This window comes from Chrysochloris asiatica, unplaced genomic scaffold (genome assembly GCF_000296735.1).
Source record: "Chrysochloris asiatica unplaced genomic scaffold, ChrAsi1.0 scaffold00177, whole genome shotgun sequence".
In the NCBI taxonomy this organism is placed as follows: domain Eukaryota; kingdom Metazoa; phylum Chordata; class Mammalia; order Afrosoricida; family Chrysochloridae; genus Chrysochloris; species Chrysochloris asiatica.
Window position 1 is genome coordinate 3,236,181 of NW_006408695.1, and position 23,648 is coordinate 3,259,828.

At 37.0% G+C, this 23,648-nt stretch overlaps 1 protein-coding gene across 2 annotated transcripts in view; it reads right to left on the reverse strand.

Annotated features, from left to right (window-relative positions):
* TP63 (tumor protein p63) overlaps window positions 1-12,684 on the reverse strand; it is a 323,929-nt gene extending 311,245 nt beyond the window's left edge. For both annotated transcript variants that reach the window (XM_006871874.1, XM_006871876.1), the window contains exon 1: window positions 12,534-12,684. In XM_006871874.1, the coding sequence (XP_006871936.1) occupies window positions 12,534-12,595 (62 nt within the window). In that variant the 5' untranslated portion in view covers window positions 12,596-12,684. The remainder of the gene's footprint in view (window positions 1-12,533) is intronic.
* Between the last annotated feature and the right edge of the window lie 10,964 nt (window positions 12,685-23,648).

Consider the following 23,648-nt stretch of genomic DNA (forward strand, 5'->3'; position numbering starts at 1 on the left):
GCTATGGGTCGGAACCGACTCCACAGCACACAGCCAACACCACCACCACTTTTTCACTTGAAGAGGTTGTAGTGTCTTGTTGGAAGAAAACTAGTTTCCTCACAGAAAACTTTAATGAATATATCATTAATTATTTTGTTGAGAAATAAATGATACTAGTAAATTCAAGCACAAAAATGGCATTTTCATCGAGCTAGAAAAATCAGGAAAAATGCTAGTGATGAATTTCAAGTAAAATATTTAAAAATTTGTAACTTTAAGGAAACTAAAATTTGAGCATCTTGATGAAATGTCAGGATATCAAGAGAAGTAAGGGTGGGTAGGTTAAATACAATTAAAACCCTACTTTAAAAGATACTTTAAAAGTAAACATATCAATCACAATATTTCCTCTGTCATTAACTTGTTTGTATTTTATTATTCCTTTGAGTCTGTCTCACCATCTGTAAAGATGCTTACATTAAAAATTATTCTAGGTATCCATGTGGCTGACTGCATTGTCATACTTGCTTCTCATTTTGTATTTCTTGATGCAAAATGCCCTGTCAGCGTTAACATTATCATGATGCAGGTTTTGCCCTCAATTATGAAAGAGATGCCTGAGTTAATGGAATTTTACGATGGTGTTGGATGTTCAATTTGGCATATTAAATTTGTTCATTTGAAACAAAAGAGAATGCTACTGAAATTTGGAAATTGGCAAGAGGAGTGTGAGCTCTTAAATTTCTTCTAACTTTAATGATTTCAGACTGAACTTCAAAGAGTCTAATTCATGATAAAAAGAGAGGTAGCTCTAAATGGAGAATGGAAAGCTAATGGGGTTTGATAGGATATATAAGAATGTAGTGACAATTAATTCTCCTGATCTGAATTATCCCCCAAATATTATGGCTTAACGTAAAACAAAAAATGTTAATGCTTGTCATTTTGAAAACCTTGACGAACCGCTAAGTACACTTCACCCCATGTCCGTTTCTCATCCTATTTTAAATGGAACAAAGTGACTTTTAGAGCATGGGAAGTACATAATTATATAGATCTGAGTATTTGGACTTTGATCATAATTACAGTGCTTTATCCATCTATCACTTGTTGCTTGAGGACTATCCCTTGGTGAGTTCTTTAAAGGAGATAGTAACCCTGTCAGAACAAATTTGAACTGTGAAACAGCTAATCAGAAACTTGGCTCTCTTGACTTGAAACAGAGGTTGAAAATTGTCTCACTGCATCTCACAATCCATTTGACTTTTAAGTAAAATGAGAACATGAAGTCTCTTTGGGAAGAGGGTAAGGGTTTACTGTTGGTCATTATCACCAGGTAATTTTTTTATGAGCTTTTATTGGAAAATTGAGTTCAAGTCTTTCTCAATGTAGTTAGTGGTTCACAAAATTTAGTGTGCAAACGAATCATTTGGAGTGATCAAACATAAGCATGTTTATTTTGCATTCTTTCCCCACTCCAATTTCTCAGAGAGGTTACCAATGGAATCTTAAACCTAAAATTAACAAGGTATTTTACAGCACTTAATGGTCTAGAACTGTTTCTCCAAATGTAGTCTGGGGATTATATGAATCAAAATTGTGTTTTTTGTTTTTTGTTTTTGTTTTTCCCTGCAATGCAATTGTAAGGCTCCACCTAGATTCTGATGTAAAGTCTCTCCAAATTCTTGCCAATACCAGAAGGAAACCTGTGTATTCCTTTGTTTCCTGAGTTTACTGCTTTGGAGTTGTCATCTAAGAATCGAATGGACCTTCAAGTAAAACATTTTGAGGAACTTTAACAGATACTATTATTAAAATTCCTTGTTCTCGTTTTCTTCCACAGGGTGGTTGTTTGTTCTTTACTCCCCAGCCAGCTGGATATTCCTTCTGTGCCTGTGATTCTACTTTGAGGTTTAGGGTTGCATGTCTTCTATCTTCTCCACTCAGTGGTATAAAAATAATGCAAAAGAAAAAGAAAAATAGTTTTTGTCGCCATGTCAGCAAATTGAGGATAAAAATCTCTTTTTTTGCTGCATTAATGACCTTATTGCTGCTGTAACAAGTTATAGCAGCACATTGAGTGTTTAATGCAGTACATATGCATTAGCTATAATTTTGGACCTTGATATATGTAGGTCTCATTGCTAAAATCAAGTTGTCAGCAGGGCTGCATTCCTTTTGGAGACTGTTGGGGGAAAATCTGTTTCTTACACGTTTTGCTTTCTAGAAACTGCCTGCATTCCTGGGCTCATGGTCTCCTTTCATGTTCAAAATCAGGAATGGTAGTTAACTCTTTCTCAAAATGAAGCAATCTGACAATGACGTCTCTTGTCTTCCCACTTTTACTTTTAAGGATGCTTGAAAAATCCAGGCGATTCTTCTTTGTTAAGGTCCGCTCACTGTTGCTGTCTGTAGTTAAGTGCTATTAAGTCGGTTCCTACTCACAGACACTCTGTAGGATTTCCAAGGAACATGTATCTACCACTTGGGTTTGAAGCATCAAGCTTTTCATTAGTAGTCCAGTGCTTATTCTACAGTACCACATCAGGACTCAATACTAATTAAACTTGACTAGCAAACTTAATTCTATCTGCAACCTGAATTCCTCCTTGCTATATAACAAACACTCATAGGTTCTGGGGGTCATAGACGTGGGTATCTTTGGGGGCCATTATCTTGTCTCCCACACCTGCCCATCTCCCAAGTGTGGATAATGAAGTAGCAAACACATTATTAACTGTAAAGTGCTATAGTGATCTAATAAAATGCTATATTCTGTGACAGACAGACCATTGAACTGAAAGTCAAGACATTTGATTTTAGTCCTGGTCTTGGACAAGTCACTTAATCCCTCTGGTATTCAGGTCCCTCAATTCTAAAATAAGAGAATTGAGAGAGACAAGCCAAGGTCATATCGAGACCCATAATTATCTTTGTTCTTTATTTAAAGAAAATATAGAACAACAAGAAGTGTAAGGTGTGTCTACAGGAGGATTCAACTGTTTCTGGATAGAAAGCCCAAGTCTGTGGGAAACCTACATTGTTGTTGTTGTTAATTACCATTGAGTCAGCTTCTCTGACTCCATGTACAAGAGAACAAAATGTTGTCTGGTGCTATGCCTTCTTCATGATGCTCATAATCAATATTAAAGCCACTGTGTATTTTGAATGTCTTCCAACCAAGGGGACATTCATCTTGTAGCAATATGAAGGGACTTCAAAAAGTTCATGAAAAGAATTCAATTATATTGTAATTCTATTTTTCCATGAACTTTTTGAAGTCCCTTTGTCTATGAAACAATACCCTACTGTAATCCATAGGGTTTCTATTGACTCATTTCAGAAGTCATTGCCTGGTCCTTCTTCCTCATCTGTCTTAGTCTGAAAGCTCCACTGAAATCTGTCCACCGAGGATGACTCTGTTGGTATTTGTAATATCAGTGGCATAGCTTCCAGCATCATAGCAATATGCAACCATGAGAGTATGACAAATTAACAAATGGGTGATAGAGGATCCTACATCAAGTCATCCCTCAGTATCTGTGGGAGATTGGTTCTGGGAGCTTCATGGAATCACAGATGCTTAAGTCCCTTATATAAAATGGCATCATATTTTCATACAACCTACACACATCCTCTGGTATAGTTTAAATCATCTCTAGATGACTTATGTTAACCAATACAATGCAAATGCTATTTAAATAGCACTTTACATTCCTTTTTAGCCTTTGAAGGATTACTCTGACCACTTACTTGCTTTTTTTTTTTTTTTTCCTAAACAAGTTCCTTTGTAGCTGGTAAAATCTGAGGATGAGAAGTTGTGGATATGGAGGACTGACTGTTATTATTATTAGGACCATCTTATTGACTCTAACTCATAGCAACCCACGCATAACAAAATGAAACACTCCCCAGTCCTGTGCCATCCTCACTACTGTTATTTTGAGCCCGTTATTGCCTCTGTTTTGTCTTGTCAATTGTCTCTTTTTTTGCTGACTCACTACTTTACCAAGCAAAAGGTCCTTTTCCAGGGACTGGTTCCTTCTGCCAACATGTCCAAAGTAGGTGAGATGAAGTCTTCCCATCCTTGCTTCCATGAAACATCCTGGCTATACTTCTTCCAAGACAGATGTGTTTGTACTTCTGGCAGCTCATGGTACTAACAATATTCTTTAGGAGTCCTAGTATGGCACTGTAGGATGGTCACTGGACTGCAAGTTCATTTGAATCACAAGATTGGTGGTGTAAACTCACCAGCTGCTCCTTGGAAACCTTATGCCTTATGCAGTCACTATGCATCTGAACTGACTCAAAGGCACTTAACAACAATAACAACCATATTCTTTGCCAACACCATAATTCAAATGTCTTGATTCTTACCTGGTCTTCCTTATTCGTTGTCAAGCTTTAATATGCATATGAGGCAATTAAAAATACCACAGTTTAGATCAGACCCACTTTAATTCTCAAAGTGACATCTTTTGAACACTTTAAAGATCTTTTGCAACAGATTTGATCAGTGCAATAGGTCATTTGATTTCTTGACTACTGCTTGTAGTCAAGCACAGATTGTGGATTCATGTGAAATGAAATCCTTGACAACTTCGATCTTGTCTTCACTTATCATGATGCTGTTTATTGGTCCATTTGTGAGGATTTTTGCTTCCTTTATATTGACTGGTAATCCATACTGAAGGTTGTAGTGATTGCTTTTCATAAGCAAATGTGTCAAATCCTCTTTGCTTTCAGCTAGCAAAATTGTGCCTTCCTCCAATCCTGATGCTACTTTCTGTTTCATATAGTCCAGTTTCTTGTATTATTTGCTCAGCAAACAGATTGATTGATATGTATGGTGAAAGGATACAACTCTGATACCTATCTATCCTGATTTTAAACCTTTGCTCTATTTGGAGTATCCCTTCTTGGTGAACTCACAAGGTCCTCATGAGCATAATGAAGTGTTCTGGAATATCCATTCTTAAAAATGCTATATACAGTTTGTAATGATCCACAAAGTCAAGTATCTTTGCATAGTCAATAAAACAAAACCAAGCATCTATCTGGTATTTTCTGCTTTCAACCAAGATCCATCTGGGTTCAGCAATGATATCCATCATTCCATGGCTTGTTCTAAATCCTGCTTGAATTTCTGGCAGCTCCCTGTCAATGTAGTGCTGCAACCATTGTTGACTTCTCTTCATCCATGTTTTATTTTTGTGTGATATTAATTATATTGTTAAATAATTTCTGGATTCAGTAGTCCCCTTTCTTACGAATGGCACAACTATGGATCTTTTACAGTCTGTTGGCTAGGTAGCAGTCTTACAAATGTCTTGGCTTACACTGTTGAGTGCCTCCAGTGCTGCATCAGTTTGTTGAAATATTTCAATTGGTATTCTGTCACATCCTCAAAGCTTGGTTTTTACTAATGCCTTCAGTGAAGTTTTGACTTCTTCCTTTAATAACATTGCTTCTTGATCATATGTTACCTTCTGAAATGGTTGAACAGTGACTAATTATTTTTGGTACAGAGGTTCTATGTATTTCTGCCATCTTCTTTTGGTGCTTCTTGCATCATTGAATATTTTGTCCATAAGCAATATTTTGCTGTCTACTAAGGGGTACATATTTTTTGGGTCTACATTAACTTTGCAAAATTCTAGTTGATCAGAAGTTGTTATCCCAATTTAGCTGATTAGGAAAGTTTGATTTAGATAGCTTAAGTGGTTTCATCAAAATCATGGAACCAGTTAATGACATAGGCAAGATTATAATCCAGACCTTGTATCTGGTCCTTTGAGTACTCTGCTAACTTACTTTCATGCTTCTCTGCCTTCCACACTGATACCTTCTTAGCTCAGGAGTGGCACACAAACTTATAGCAGACTCATACTTTTGACTAACTACAACTGAACATAAAGGTAACAGGAAATGTGGTCTTGTAAAAACTGTAGGGGTTTAATGGACATATTACATTAGTGCTTCTAGATAAATTGCATCTCCATAAATTATCATTTTCTTGCTCTCTATCTTGCTTAATTTTAAGTATTGACTACAAGCAAAATGTATAGACTGCTAATATTGATTCATTCTTTTCAGTTGATAGGGAAATCTAGTGACTGGAGAAATGGTTAGAATTAATGGATTAGCTTTGCTAATACATGGCTTGCTTCCTGAAATGAATGGAGCAAAATTTAGAAACCATATGCTTTGTTATATTAATTATTTTGGAAATCTTCATACGGACACTCTGGACATATTTTTATATGTATATTTGGTATGATCCTTACAGAGAAAAGACTAGTTGGAAAAAATGTAAATTAAGTTTATTCACCAATGGTCAATGTGGTATGGAGAGAGCTCTGTTAGTGTAGTGGGGTACAAGTTGGGCTAGTAACCACAAGGTTGGCAGTTCAAATCTACCAACCACTGCATGGGAGAAAGATGAGGTTTTCTGCTCCTATAAAGGTGTACAGCCTCAGAAACCCTATACAGGTTTGCTATGAATCAGAACCAACTCGACGGCACATCACCATCACCACCACCACTGCCAATGTGGTTTGACTCTCTGAAATTAGCAAGGGTAGACAGAGGGGATGTTAATCAAGAATCTTTGGATGGTGCTAACTATTAACAGGCTCAGCTGCTAACCAAATGGTTGGTAGTTTAAGTCCATACAGAAATGCTTCAAAAGAAAGGACTGAACATCTGCTTCCAAAAACAGTCATTGGAAGCCATATGGATCACAGTTCTTGTCTGACATACATGAGATCACCATGAGTCAGAATCGCCTTGATGCCAACTCATTGGAGTGATCATCTCCACTGATACTGAGGGGAAAGGACAGACATGGAACTATAGCATGGGCCTCTGCAAGACAACCCAGAAGAGGGGCAGCCTAAGAAACACAAATGGCAACTTTATTCTTCTCTAGTCCTTTGATTCCAAGCTGTGGGTTCCCAATGGTTGAACAATAACATAACACCCAAGGGAAAAGGAACTTGTTAATGCAATCTTTAGAAGACAATTTCCTGGGCACAGTACAGGGAAAAGGCTGGAGGGATTATGTGAAGTGTGAAGAGGAAAACAAGCACAAAGCTACATCTACATTTATGTGATTTTATGTGACAAATGAAATCATCTTTCATTATAAAGATCACTGCATTGCTCTTGTCTGGGGATATATGTAGAATAAGCATGTAAAATGTAAAATCCATGATCAGTATGTAATTCACAGGAAATACATCTTACTCATTCATACATTTTAATTCTCTGTTGATTCTTTAGGGTAGTCGGTGACTGAGAAAAAATACAACATGTTTTCAACTGACTTAGATTCTAATAATATTTACTTTTCTTTTATTTTTAGACTTCAGTTATCACATATTTCAAATTTTCATTTTGTTTCATTTTAATTAGCCCAACTGGTTTATTTTTTGAAAAGATATTTTGAAAGAATTTAATCTTCCTGTAAGGCTTACTTGACTTAAAAAATCTATTTTAAAACCTAGATTGTAATTCTAAAAACTAAAAGAAAAAGGCCTAGTTACAACCCAAACAATAAATTAATAAAAATTTAGTTTCTAAAATTATTTGACCATTTCTTTGTAAAAGATAACTCTATACAGTGTTTTGTTTGCTGTTTATTTTTATTAGGTAAATACTCAAATTAATCTAATGTGTCTCTGAACCTTATTAGTATTTGAATCTAATTCATTTGAGTATTCATTTAATAAAAAATAAACAGCAAACAAAACTTATTGTGTACAGTTTTCTTTTATAAGGAAATAAATTATTCATATACTTTTTTCACAATTAAGATATTTGATTTGCCATCATTGTAGGTCTAAATATTAAATAGATTCTTAAACTGATGGCTTATTGCCATCAGTTCATTCAACTTGAGTCCCTGTCTTATCTCTACCTTCACCATGGAGCTTCATGAGTTTCCCCAACTCAAACTTGGGCTTCTTCAGCATTTTTACTTTCCCAATGACTAATTCATGAGAGGGTAACTAGATGGCATTCCATTTCTATGTCTTTTCCAATGCTGTCGCACTCAGTTTACTGACCACTTCTTTCAAGTTATTTGTCTGCACCTCTTGGATCATGATCTCCATCATTTTCTTCCAGATTTGACGGACTTACTGGTACTGAGCATAAAATGTCTTCCGAATCTGGCTATTATTATTATTTTTTAATTAATATCAATACAGAACATGTGAAGTAAATAACCAGTGCAGATATCAACATGAGCTTCAATCATGGTCTGCTAGTTTTTGACCACAAAGCACATTTGGTCACCGGTAAGATCTACGCCATGGAAATTGATCAGGCAGTTTTTGCACTAAACATCCTCAGTAATTAGCTAGAATTTTCTAAATGAAACTTCATGGTTCTCCAGATCGGCAAGGCTCACTTCAAAAAACATTTCCCTTGAGACCATTAGATGCAATTTTGGTTCCTTGAGGCCTTGTGCCTTCTTATATTGAAGAGAACTGCTGTTGTCACATCATACCAATCTTCCTTAGACAATGGACCAAACACTTCGTTCTTGGCTCCTTTTTTGCCACCTTTTGTAAAGTACTTATTCTTGCCGATCACCAGGGGCTGCTCAAAAAGCCAAAAGATAATTGTGTATTCTTATTTATTGAACTTACATAACTTTATCCACGGTTCAATATTTCAGTTGAAGTTAAGTTAGTAATCAAATCACAAGACTTTTTTGGATTTTTACCAGTTTCTCTTCTTTGTAACATTTAAGACCATCAAAAGGAAAATCTAAGTTCTATAGTTTCAACTACCCTTCTGACTGAAAACGAGGTTTTTTGCAAAGATTGAGGTAAACTGTTAGCACAACTAAATGCGTGCTATGTCATTATGTTCAGATGTAGAGGAAGAACACAGAGGGGGAAATCTGTTTTAATTGAAAGAGAATGTTTTTCATACTACTTTAAAATGTTACTTAAATGAGTCTTTTTGTACAAGCAGTAACATTCAGTATTAAATAATAATAACATCTCTCATTTTTTCTATTATGTGATATAAAGAAATTCATGCACTAAGGTATCTGAGAGTTAAAAATAACATGCTATGGTCTTCTTTCCTTTTTAAAAAAAATCCCTTTCTTGGTTTTTTTTCTAAAGACAAGTTCAGGAAAAGACAAAGTCAACTATGTAGATCACTATGATTATAGAATGATTAAATTTGGTCTTTCTTAAAATATGTTTTGTAAACCTAGAACTACAATTGTCTCCTTTGAAAATCCAGCTCAAACCTATTGACTCATACGTTATCAAAGAGAAAAGCATTCTTGCTTCAAAAATAGTAACAAAGAGATTTCCTATGTTGATATTCCACTAATTAATTCATTTGTTCATTCTTGTATACATACGAAAATAGTAATCATCTAGTTCTTAATATTTATGACAAAGTGCTGAAATGTTTGAAGAAAATCTGTTTTTGGTTGGTGGTTATGTGCCGTGGAATCGATTCCAACTCATAGCGACCCTGTACAGGGTTTCCAAGGCTGTAAATCTTTATGAGAGTGGAAACCTCATCTTTATCCCAGCTGGTAGTTTCAAACTGCTGACCTTGTGGTTCACAGCCCAATTCGTAACCACTATGCTACCAGAGCTCCTTGTATCTGTTATTATGTATATGATCTATCTATCTATATATATGATGTCATATATCTGGAATATGAGTAATTTAGAGTTAAATAATTGAACATTGTGGTGGTGGTGGTGGTTTATCACCAAGTCAGTTCTGGCTCTTAGTGACTCTGTATAGGGTTTCCAAAGCTGTAGTCTTCTGCAAGTGAGCAGAAAAAAACATCTTTCTCCCACAGTTGTTGTGGTTGTTAAGTGCCGTTGAGTCGGTTCCGACCCATAGCGACCCTGTATAGGGTTTCCAAGAAGCAGCTAGGGTGCTTGAACTACTGGCTTTGCAGTTCAAACGGGTTTGTAGTCTGGCGCATTAACCCACAGCGACACAGCAGTTCTCCCACAGAGCGGCTGGTAAATTCGAGCTCCTGACCTTGCGGTTAGCAGCCCAGTTCATAATCCACTACACCACCAGGGCTCCTAAGTGAACATCTCAGTCATATTTTATTCATTTTGCTCAGTGCCTAGCACAGGGCAGATGCTCAGTAACAAATAATGTTCTCCTCTTCAATCTGTTTGCTGCTTAAATGTTCTTTACAAGTAGGAAGTACAGATTCTTACCTAAAACAATATATTTGGTAAATAAATTATTCCTTGATTATTCTGTACCACAACCTCACCACTCCCTGACATACCTCTCTCCCTACAATAAAAATGAAACTCACCATTATTAAAACTAGGGTTGTTGTTGTTAAGTGCCGTGGAGTCGGTTCTGACTCATAGTGACTCTACACAGGGTTTCTGAGGCTGTAAATCTTTACAGGAGCAGACTGCTTCATCTTTCTCCCGCGGAACCGCTGGTAGTTTCGAACTGCTGACCTTGCAGCTGGCAGCCCGATTCGTAACCACTACACTACCAGAGCTCCTTCTAGGAAATTTAAGAACTATTTTCTAACACTATTATTATTTGGAATTATGTAATCTGTTAAAAGTGGGAGAAAGAGGAGGCTTTCTGCTCCCGTAAAGATTTACAGCCTCGGAAACCCTGTACAGGGTCGCTATGAGTTGGAATCGACTCCACGACACCTAACAACAACAATAATCTGTTAAAAGGCGCTCTGGTAGTGTAGTGGTTATGAATCGGGCTGTGAATCTTAGGGTAAGCAGTTTGAAACTACCAGCTGTTGCGCGGGAGAAAGATGAGGCTTTCTGCTCCTGTAAAGATTTACAGCCTCGGAAACCCTGTACAAGGTCGCTATGAATCGGAACCGACTCCACGGCACATAACAGCAACAACGATCTGTTAAAAGTTGAGGTGATATTTTCCCCATGAAATAACAGGTTCCCAGGGTCATATGAAAAGCAATGCCTTATTTAGTTACAGGCTTCTTTCATCAAACACTGGTAATGCCTCTGGACAGAGGTGAACAGGATTGATGTTGAGCTACTAGTCAACAGAAGAAAGTTTCTTCTAAAGCTGAGGTAGATCCAAGCTCCTACTTTAAGAAAGACGCCCTTAAGGTAAGTATTATAGGGCTGAGATTTTTGTCCGAATTATGTTCTTAGAAAGATTATCTTGGAAGTTTTTGGAGGAATCATAAATATGAAGCCTAGGGGGAAAAATTAGATAACTATTTATAGAAATCTTTGGAGTTTACTTTTTATTGACCCAAATCACTAACTCCTACTACATGTGATTTTCAAGTTATCCAAGAAAATAACAGAGCAGTTTATTTCACTATGCTTGTGGTAGACAGTGAAAAAAATCAAAAGCACCATTCACATTTCCTACTTCAACCCGGGAGACCACAAACTTGTTTCTCTTTCCCTCTTTTTCCTTTTTCTCCCTCTGTATCTCTCTACAATTCCATTCACCTTTCTGAATTACTCTTCCTCTTCTGCTTTCTCACATAGCCCATCAGAAATATCACAGGATGAGAAACCATGTCTACATTGTCCACATTAATGCTTAACATGGTGGCAAATTATATTAATGAAAAAAGATTACATATCTTTCTGAATGGCCCAGGCAATTTGACCATAACAGAGCCCTGTGCAGGGGGCCTATTCCAATTCTAGTATGAGGTTCCAGTAGGCACTGGTGGTGAATGACAACTTAACCCCTTTGCAACCCCGCCATTTCAACACTCAGAGGACCTCTCTCATTAGTCTTTTAAAATAAAGTATGAAATGCCAACATCAAACCTCACGCTGTTAAATTAACAACATCACACTGCTACATAAGACTTGAATGTCTCCCATAACTTGATGAGTGGAAAAACACTGTTCAGATTTCATTTACCAGTTTAAAAATAGCAAACTCTAATATGAAACACACACAAATCCACACACCCTCACTAATATTCTGTTCTCAGAGCTAAGCAAGGCTCCTGTCTATAAACATAAATACAATTCAGCATAATCATAGGTTTTAAAACCCAGATTTGTCAAAAGATAATGTTTGTTATGAAACAAATCAAGAAGAAAATATTTCCTAGAGCCAAAATGACAAGCTACAATCTGTTTGGTATAACAATGGCTATTTACCTTTTTTAATTTTTTTAAGTCTAAGTCAAAATCATTCTATGTTTATTTTGACTTGTAGATCATCCATAGATTATCCTGTCCTTTTCCAATTAAATTTCTTCTTGGGTGGGTTGGTGCAGAGCAAAGTGAATAACAAGATTTTAAACATCTTAAAATGGAGTTATAATTTTTAAAGGATAATTCTTTTCCAATTTTGTCACTTGGTAGACCCAGAAATTATCTAAAAAGTAAAATTAGGAAGATGCTCACAGATCACTTAAAGTCCACAGAAAATCCAAAATAACATCGCTGTGTTCACTGAACAAGGAGGGGTCCCTCTTCATACAACTGTAGAAACACTCATAAAACACAGGCACTATGATTAAGTTTTGATAGCAGTTACTTCATAATTCAACTCACCGCTGGGTGTAAGGGTCGGGGCAGTACTGTAGGGTGGCACACCGGGAAGTTTCAAAATTCATTTCCTTCAACTCTCTTTGATATCAACAAATGGAGATTGATAATATAGCATATACACATATACCTGTGTATATATACATATAAAGCCTGGAGGCTAAAAGCAATAGGGTCAAATGCTATCAGACATAGAAATTTAGCCCTCCCCCCTCCTCCCAACACACACATTTGCAAAGAGGCGGAGCATTTCTTGACTTCAGCCAATGAGATTCATCAAGTGACTAAAATATCATAAACAGTGGTTTCTTACCAGCTGGGCATCCTCTCTAAAAGTTGTTTTCTCTCTACCTCGTCTTTAGAGTCCTTGACATATAGCAGTCACACTTGTTGGAAACTTGGTGGCATCTCTGAACTTCTGATCTCTCTGGTGATTGGACGTGGGCATGAATGGCATCAGAGTTTAATTTCAGCAGCTTGGACTTTTGTAACAGAACTGAGCTGTTACTTGTCCACCCTGCTCCGGATACTTAATGTTTCCTTGTATCTGGACGCTATCTTGATGCGAGGATTTGTGTTACTGTCTCTGGAGTTAAAACGTTTTGCTGAGCTGCTTAGAAAAGTGTTGTTATTTATTTATTTATTTATTTATCCTATCTCCACCCCCACCCCCCCTTCAAACACCCTCTCAGTCAACCGCCTGTTGTGGTCACAATCTCAAATAGCAAAGACAGGGAAATTCCTTGATTATATTTAACCTAGAACTCACTCTTAGTCTTAACCAAGAGAAAAAAAAAAAATTCACATTCCCTTAGAAGTTTTCCTTGACCTAAATAAAAGAAAATAACTTTTAATAAGTTGCTTCAATCCCCTAGAAGCCATATGTATAAGAATTTCCTCAGTGATCTTAAAATAGAAAAAGAATAATATAATATTTTAGAATATTTTTAAGCCTATAAAAATTAGTTCAAATTGTCTATCAATGAAAACACTCTAATTTCTTTCTCTTGCTGTTTTTGCTCTCAAGCTTGTCTTCTGATTCTGTTGATTTGCAGTTTCTTTTATTTTCAAATACTGGTACTTTAAATAAAACTATAAAATTGTTCATTTACACAAAATTAATATTAATTCTGAAAATGTTTATATATACAATACTTCATTTTTTTTCTGAATACAGGCTGTAAATCTACCCTGGTTTTGTGGATTTGGAGATTGAATGAAATATGATTCAGAAGCTAAATTAAAATAAACTACAACAGAAAAAAAAATACAGTTGATAAACCCAAACATCACATCTTTAAAATTTCCACTCAGGACACCTATAAACTAGTAACATAGGCAGATAACAAAGTTGGGAGACAATCTAAAGTCTTTTTCAGAAAGAAAGAAAGAAAAAAAAACCTTGACATTTCTTTAAAAGAAATTCTGGTTTAAAATATGTTTCATAATTTTTTTTTTTTTTTTTTTTTTTATCTGTTGCTTCAGCCAGGATGGAAGGGAAAAGCTATTTAAAACTTGACATTCTCTTCCCTTACTTAGCCTGAGAGTGTCTAACATCTGTGAATTGTGAAATTCACAAACTTGCGGGCCTGAGCCCCAGCCAAATCAAACAGCTTGTTCTACAAAATGTGAATCTTGAAGGGAAAATCACGTGACTAATTAATTATAGATTTGCTCATTGGAGTTAAAGTGTTTAGCTTTATTCTGAACTATTGGCAGATGACCTGAATATACAACATTCTTGGATTGAAGATACTCAATTTCCCTTGACCAGGACTTCACTTCTCCCATTTGTAAAACAAAAAATGAAATAATGATCTTTATGTCAGTGCTTCTCAAATGTTAATGTGCATATGGAACACCTAGACAACTTGTGAATGCTGGTTCTGGTTCAGTAGATCAGATAGGATCCAAGGTTCTGCATTTCCACTGTTCTCAAGTGATGTTGCTGTTACTCCTGGAACCACACTTTGCATAGTAAGAACTAGGGGTTTCCCCAGGTCTGATATTTTATAATTCAGTCATTCTAGAAAGTAAGCAAGAATGCTTTAAATAGTTTGGAAATTACCAGCAAGGGTTATAGATACTCAACTAACTTACCAACATTCTTGTTATTGTTGTCGAGGGCTGTCAAGTCAGTTTTGACTCGTATAGGTTTTCCAAGGAGTGACTGGCAAGTTTAACCTTGTGATTCAAACTGACCTTGCTTTATCCCACAGTGCTGCACCAGGATGGTCTAATTTTTAAAAATCATTTAAAATATATGCCCTGACATCAGTAGATCTAAAAAAGCTTAAATTTACTTAGCTTAAAGGCAATCATAAACAAATAGTTATAGGAAATATTGGTATTATTGCATTAAGGAAATAAATGCAGAGAATAGCACAAAAGACAAACTCTCAGTGTATAAATAGCTCATAATAGGTGCTGCAGGCTAATGCATTGGACTGCAAAGTCAGTTTGAACTGCAAGATCAGCATTTCAAGCTCACAGCCGCTCCTTTGAAACCCTATACGGGGTCACTGTGGGTTGGAACCAACTCAACAGCCCTTACCAACAACAACAAAAATACTACAACCTGGGAAAATAAGTGGCAATTATACTATAATGGTAATATTGCCTCTTGTATTTATATTACATCCCTCTTCTCCCTAGAGGACTCAGGTAACTCCACAAATGCATACATTATTTCTTTGGTGTGCAAGTACGATGATTTTCAAGGACTGTAATGTCTTACATTTAGGCAGAGAATGTAACAGAGGAATTTGTACAATCTAGGAGAAGGTAATTGTCTTGTTCAACACATTACTATAATACTGTGGTGGAGAACTTTGATTTGAATGAAAGGGAGGAGGAAGTACAGGGCTCAGGAAAGCAGCAGCAAAAAGAACCTGGAAATTTGGACACAATAGAGAAGGGGATACTTTCTCCTTCTCAGCTCCTAGAAGCTTTGAATATGCACTGGGACAAACTCCGGTATTCATATAACAAACTCTTTTCACACATATTCATGGGAATTATCTTACAACTGCTTTCTTTTATGTGCTCTGTGCATCAGGGTGCATACTTTTCTGGGAGCTCTCTGCCTGAGAGCATACTTCCCTTCAGTTAGAATGTTTTTTAAACCCCACCTGCACATATCTACATCCCACAAATTCTTCAAAGACCAGAAAGCCTCCTTCACCCCTTCAGGTAGAGGGATGGCCCCTACCTCTAATATTCTGAATCATTCTACCTGCACTTACGTAGAGACATCTATGACTTTCTATGTGGATTCTAGTTATTTTTGTATACGGCTCATCTCCAGTACTGGACCGTTAGTAACTTGAGGGCAGGTTTGGTTATCTGAGTCATCTCTGTCTCCATGGTCTAGCAAATATCATGCCCAGGCATTGTCCAATGGATGAATAATATGTTTGTATCATTAAAATTTGCTAATAATGAATAAGTATTATAATGGATTGAAGCATAATTTTCATGAAACACTCATTTAGAATCAACTTTATTGAAGTATGATTTATATTCAATGAAATTCACCAAGTCTATACATTCAATCCAAGGAGTCCTGACAAATTATACACGAGCTCTGGTAGCATAGTGGCTACGAGTTGGGCTGTTAACCTCAAGGTCAGCAGTTGGATACTACCAGTGGCTCTGTGGGAGAAAGATGAGGCTTTCTACTTCAGTAAAGATTTATAGCCTCAGAAACCCTGTACAGCGTCGCTATGGGTCAAACCGACTCGACAGCACTTAACAACATGTACCACGTGAGGACTCTTGGTGTAGGGTCTTCACTGGACTGTGAACCACAAGGTCAGTACTTCACACCCACCAGCTGCTCCTCAGAAGCCTTATACAGGGCCATTATGTGTAGGAACTAACTCAACGGCATTAAACAACAACAACGTGTACCATGTAGAGTCCTGATATAGCACTGTTGGATAAGCACTGGACCACAAGATCAGTTGAATCACAAGGTCGGTGATTCAAACTCACCAGCTTCTCCTCAGAAAACCCTAAACAGGGTCACTATGAGTCAGAACTGATTAAATGGCACTTAACAATATAGCACGTGTACCATGAGCTTCTATCAAAACCAAGATATAGAACATTTCTAACATTTCCAACATTCCTCCATACCTCTTTAATAATTTCTCCCGTAAATGTAACTGTAGGCATTCACTGACCTGCTTCTTTTTATAGATCAGGTATGCATTTCGGAAACAGTGCTATCTAATGACACTTTCTTAGATGATGAAAATGTGCTATGCCTGCACTGTTCAATATGGACATACTATAGTATCCTAACCATCGTGTGGGAAAGAAAAGTGTTAGAATATCAGATGAATGGAGGCACACATTATATACTCTTCAGTGTCTGGGTTTTTCACTCACCACGAAGTTTTTGAGATACACATTGGTATCAGTAGCTCATTTGGGGATGGGAGTATTGAACATGTAGGTTGTTTCCAATTTTCTTTCTCAGTTACACAATTATGGTCCAAAGCACAATGGACTATTTTAGAACTCAGTACGGTCCAGAAGCTATTCTTAGTCTTACTGGGTCCTATAGTGTTAATGGGGTAGCTCATTCCACCCCCGGCTGCAACAGCTCTAAAGGAAGTAGCACATGTGGTGTAAAGACACTACTAACCCAGATTAAGTCTGGGCTCTGCTTCTAATTTACTCCATGATCTTAGACAAGTAGCCTCATCTCTTTGAGCCTTATATGCTTTATCTTTAAGAGGTAGGGTATATTAATAAAGATTACTTTATTGTAAGTAATAGAAACTCAATCTAGCTAACTGAAACTGAAAATATATAGCACAATTCATAAACTGGAAGATGAAGCTGAGAAACCAGGTTTTGAAGAAGGCTAAAACCAGGATAGCTTCAGGGATAACTAGAAAGTCACTTCACAGTGCAAATGTAGGCATAAATCTGTCCCAACAGGCTTTTTGAACTTGAGTCATGAGCTTAAGATTCAAATTCCCAGAAGGAAGATGACATGACTGACTAGAAGAAGTCTGAACACCAAGACTGAGAGCCCCGCCAAGACTGGAACAAAGTGTTTCTCAAAAGCAAATGGAGTTCAAATAACCAAGGAAATGGAAATAAAGTCAAGAGTGGTTATAAGCAACTGATCCACTACAGGTAGTTTAAGGTTGATGGTCACATGTTTCTTGGAGTTGTGGGAGTCTGTGATTGTGTGGTTGGAGAAACTTTATTTCTTTGTGGCAAGATAAGTGAGCCTCAGGCCCTGTCCTCTCCAGGTTATCCTGATCTGACCTTCCTCTTATAAATCAGAGACTAAGCAAGAACCTTCTAGTATAAGAAGTAGTGGAGTAAATTCAATAAGTATCACTCAAATCGAAGGAACTGAGTAGTTATTAAAAAACAAACACTAATCTGTTAATAGGGAATCTCTATGTGATATAAATGGTTAACATACTCAGAAGTTAATAGAACGGTTAGAAAGTGGAGTTCACCCAAAAGTGCCCCGGAAGAAAGACCTGCCAATCTACCTCCAAGAGATCGGTCATTAAAAACCCAATAGAGCATAGTTTATTCTGACACAATGGAGTCACCCTGAGTTGGAATTTACCCAGCAACAACTGGTATCTGTGTGTGACTCTACAATTTCTACTTTATAGACAGGAAACCAAAGGACTCTTTGTTAAAGGATTGTGCTAACCCTTTCAGCTTTTTGCTCTATGGATCTAAAATGTGCTGAAGAGGTGGCATCTAGTAGTAAAGTGGGGTCTAAAACGCAAGTGTGCATTGAGGCTTTTCTTTCTTTCTTTCTTTTTTTTTTTTTGTATAGATGGAAACACAAACACATTGTAATCTTCTCTACTTGCTTGTTTGGGATGCATGTGAACTCCATTTCCTTGAAGCCTCTGGAATTAAAGGGGGGAAAAAAACGTACTGTTTAAACTAATCTTTCACAGTCTACAGCCAAGGAAGAAGCTGCTTCACAGTGATGTCCTGAGGAAAAGGACACATTTCTACTCAGAGGGCATACAAGGAAACACACAAGCCAGTTGTGGAGGGAGGAGACTGGCAGTTTCCCTGACAGACAAACCTGATACCCTCAGAGTCACACCCAGTGTCCAAAAGCAATGTGGGTGGGCTTCTTTTCCAGACATCAACGAGCAGCTGTGTGGGGGCTGCTCCTCATTCCCACCCCTCCTTTGCTCAAAGTCCAAGTGAGGGAGAGATAAATAAGGAAACACAGGAAGTCCTTATTTGGTACTGCCTAGGTTTTTACTTTTTCCAGAATCATTTGAGGCAATTGCAAAAATAGGATACGGCTAATGTTTGCATGTTCATTTCCTAAAAATGAGGAAATCTCTCACATACTCACAGTTCAATAATCAAAATCAAGAAATTAACATTGATAAAATACTATTATTTAAGCTATAGATCATATTCAGGTTTTGCCAATTGTCCCAACAATGTCTTCTATTGCAAGAGAAAATTCTTTAGTCTAGACTGAATTTGGTTGTCATGTTTCTTTGTTATTGTTGTTAAGTGTCGTCGAGTCAGTTCCGACTCATAGTGACCCTGTATAGGGTTTCCATTGAGCGGCTGGTGAGCTTGAACTGCCGACCTTGTGGTTCAAACCAACCTTGTAGTCTAGCACATTAACCCACAGTGCCAAACCAGGACTCCCCTGTTTCTTTAGTCTTCTTATATATAAAACTATCTTTCCTTGGGTCTCATGTCACTGAAGTTTTGGAAGATTACAGGCTAGTTATTTTTTAGATTGTCGATCTGTTTAGGTGTGTCTGTTTCCTCATGAACAGATTCAGTCACACATTTTTTGGCAAAGAAATCACAAAAGTAACATGTCCATCTCAGGGCATCATATCAGGAACTACCTGGTGGTAAAAGTCAGCAATGGGTTTTCCCCAGGTCTCTCGGAAGCAGAATTACTACAAACCTAATCAAGTTTAAACTTCAGGGCTTGCCACTTGCATGGTCTGCTTCCAAGGCCTAGGGAAGTACCTTAGCAATGTGTTTACATGGTCATATGTTTTTGTAAAATATGCAAATGTGAGATCTTTTTAATACAATCCACTGAGACTATTGTACTTTTCTGTTTTGATACCACCTTGTCATCCTTCATTTTCCAGAGTGTGAGTGGGGCTGTGGGATGTTTAGAATCTAGCAAGTTGAACTGGGGATACTTTTGATTTGGCCTTGAGGAGTTTTATTTATTTATTTTTTATGCAATTTACAGTCATATTTGTATATTGGTAAATTATTGCTAGTCATCTGACTGTAGAAATGGCTTCCAAGAATATTTCTGCCCATGTGTTGACTCACTAGGTGTGATGCCACTGAAAACACACACTGTAGTATGGATATCTGATTTGGTGCCTGGAATGTAAATTATGGGGTCAGTGGAACAGAAACAAGATTTGAAATGCATAGAATCATAAACTGATCTCTAAGAACATTTCCCTCCCTTTATCAAACATGTGAAATTGTGAGTGAAGGATTCAATATCATCAATAATCAAAACTAGTGTTCTCTCTTGTCTATTATTAAGCATGTACAATTATAAAAGCACTGTAATTATCTGGTCATACAGTTGGAGCCCTAGTATGGTGGTGTAGGACAAGCCCAGGACTACAAGGTCAGTTTGAACCACAAAATCAGTGGTTTAAACTCACCAGCTGCTCCTTGAAACCCTATGTTGAGTCGTTATGAGTTGTAACCGAGTCAACAACATTTAAGTAACAACAAACAATGTGTTTGTGGGAACATAAATGTGTAAAAGTGCTATAAATAGCAAGTATTTCTTCCTGCAAAGTTCCATGATGTAGACATTGCAGTCTGTCAGTTCCCATTTTATCTTATTGAATGCATTTTGATCTTCCAGAAACTGGGCAATTCAAAATGAAACACACAGCAAAATTGCCACCAATGCAGCTGAAGAAAGGAGTGTTCTAAAGACGAAGCTCCTACATGTTTTCATCAATGACACAATAATGTAAGAGTAGTGTATTACACATTTATGTAGTTCAATTCGTTGCACTACAATTTTAATTTTCATTTTGATTGTTTTATGTTCTTTAATCTCAGATTTTTTCAGAATTACGGAAATATACCAAAATTCCAAATATGATAGTAAAGAAGTTTACTACAGAAGTCAAAAATGTAAGAAAAGAAAATGTTTGTCTCCACATCTTAAAATTTACATCTGCTACACCTTTTTTCTCTCTTTTTAATAATCAACGTTACTGTTTATACCTATAAGAGTACTTCAAAAAGCTTGTGAGAAATTCCATGATCTTTTCATTACATTTTTCCATGACAATTTTGAAACCTTCTCATATATTTGCATTCATGTATTGCATTATTTTTCTTTATTAGAACTTCCCAAAGCTTTGTTTTTTGTGGTTGTTGTTCAGTGCCGTCGAGTCAGTTCTGACTCATAGCGACCTGTATAGGGTTTCCAAGGAGTGGTTGGTAGGTTTGAACCACCGACCTTGTGGTTCAAAGCAACCTTGCGTCCATTGCTTTATCCAACAGCACCACACTAGGACACTGCCCAAAGCTTAAGGGTCAGCAAAATTTGAATCTGTCAGCCCTTCCCACTCTGGTATTACATTTCCCACAAAACTAGAACTCTCCTCTGTTTTTGCATCCATCTCAAGGCCCTAAGCACATCTGTAAAACATTCCTTGGACTTGTCTGCAAGGACCACCCAATCCCTTTACGAATATTATCTCCTTTCTACCTAGCTGACAAATTTCTTGGTTCAGCCACAGTGTTACATATGACTTTAGAGAAGCCATAACTAGAATGAACTCTTATTATCATCATTTATTTATTTGTTTCTGACTAGAAAAACTACATTGTTGATTTGACTCATAGTAACCCTAGATGACAGAGTAAAGCTGCTGCACTGGATAACTTTGAATTTCTGACTTTTTGGTTAGCAGCCATCAGATGCCATCAGAGCTCTTTCAGATAGACTACTTGAAACATTCAAGCAGGAACTTTTTCTAACATTTTGTCTTTAGAATGTAAGCCTGGATCTTATTAGATATTTGCATAATAATTTAATTAATGTCTTCTCTTATTCTATAATACAAGCACCTTTCTCCCTTCCCCCTTCCTTCTGGACTATCATTTATAATCAGATGGGAGAAAAGGCCCTTTAGATTTATACTTCTCTCTTAAACCCCTTAACCAGCTACATTCAGGGCCCACTGACCAATACTAGTCACATGGCTTAATCTAAATGCAGGAAGCTGAAAAATGTTAGGGTAAACAGTATGTCCTGGCATAGCACTGTGTATTAATGTGCTGGACTGTAAGGCCAGTTGAACCACTGGGTCAGTAGTTCAAGCTCACCATTGTCTCTTTCCTTAGATGTAATCAATTTGATTTCTGTGTATTTCATCTGGTGAGGTCCACATGTATAATCACTTTTTATGTCATGCATTCTCCAGCATTGTTTTCCATCATTAGCACCATATTATCCTACACTGACCCTTCCTATTTGTTCCCAATCACCAGTAACGATCAATGCATCTTGATTACATGTTTCATTAATTTCAGACAGAAAAAGTTGGTGGAATTCTTCAATTTCAATTTCTTCACTGACTTTAGGGTTTAGGGCATATGTTTGAATAATAGTGGTATTAACTGTTCTTCCTTGTTGTTATTGTTGTGGTTCCAACTCATAGCGACCCTGTATGTGGTTTACAAGAAGTGGTTGTTGGACTTGAACCACCAACCTTGCAGTTAGCACTACAGTTCTCTTCATACAGTGTCACACTAGGACTCTTTCTTATAGGCATATGGATATTATCCTATCATAGACAGCATTGTACTTCAAGATCAATCTTGAAATATTCTTCTAAAAGATGAACCGTACACCATTCTTCTTCATTGTGTCATTCCAATAGTAAAATATAGGATTATCTTATTAAAAATGGGCAAGACCAGTTCATTTTACTACAATAATGCCTAGGATGTTGAGTTTTATGTGTTCCATTTCATTTTTGACGACTTAAAATGTTCCTAGGTTCACACTTTTACAATCCAGGTACTGAAATTTAATGTAGGTCTGCAGCTTCTTCATCCAGTTTTGAGTTGTGCTGTATCAATTAATGAAAGTCCTGAAAGCTTTGCTCCACTCACATCATCAAAATCAATTTTACTTAGAGAAAGCAACTCTTCCCAGTCATATTTTGAGTGCCTTCCAACCTAAGGAGCTCATCTTCCAACACTATATCTGAAAATATTTTGCTGATAATTTATAAGATTTTCAGCATCTAGCCATTAGGACCTCTGGCAGTGTAGTGGTTATGAATCAGGCTGCTAATCTCAAGGTCAACAGTTCAAAACTACCAGTGGTTCTGCAGGAGAAAGATGAGGCTTTCTGCTCTTGTAAAGATTTACAGCCTTGGAAACCCTATATAAGGTAGCTATAAGTTGGAACCAACTCCATGGAACATCACCACCAACAACAACCATTAAGAACTGATCTGTCTCTCCTTCCTAGTCTATTTTATTCTGGAAGCTCTATTGGAACCTGTCCACTATTACCCTGCTGTTATTTAAAATACATGTAATATAACTTTCAGTAAAACAGTAATACACAAACAACCACAGTATGACAGAGAGACAGACAAGTGGTGGACCCCACCAGATAGAATACACAGGGATCAAATTGACTACCTCTATGGGAAGAGATGATAAAGAAGCTCAGTATCATCAGTTAAAACAAGGCCAGGGAATGACTATAAAACCGACTACCAATTGCTCATGTGCAAATTCAGACTGAAGCGGAAGAAAATTAAAACAAGTCCATGAGAGCTAAAATGTAACCTTCAGTATATTCCATGAGAATTTAGAGACCATTTCAAGAATAGAGTTGATGCATTAGACACTGATAAACAAAGACCAGAAGAGTTTCGGGAAAACATCAAGAATATCATACATGAAGAAACCAAAAGATCATTAAAGACAGGGGGGAAAAGAGACAAAAGAACAGACTCTAAAACTTGCTTTTAAGCATTTTGTTTTTGTCAGGTGCCTTCAAGTCGGAACCAACTCATAGCGACCCCATGCACAGCAGAACGAAACAATGTCCAA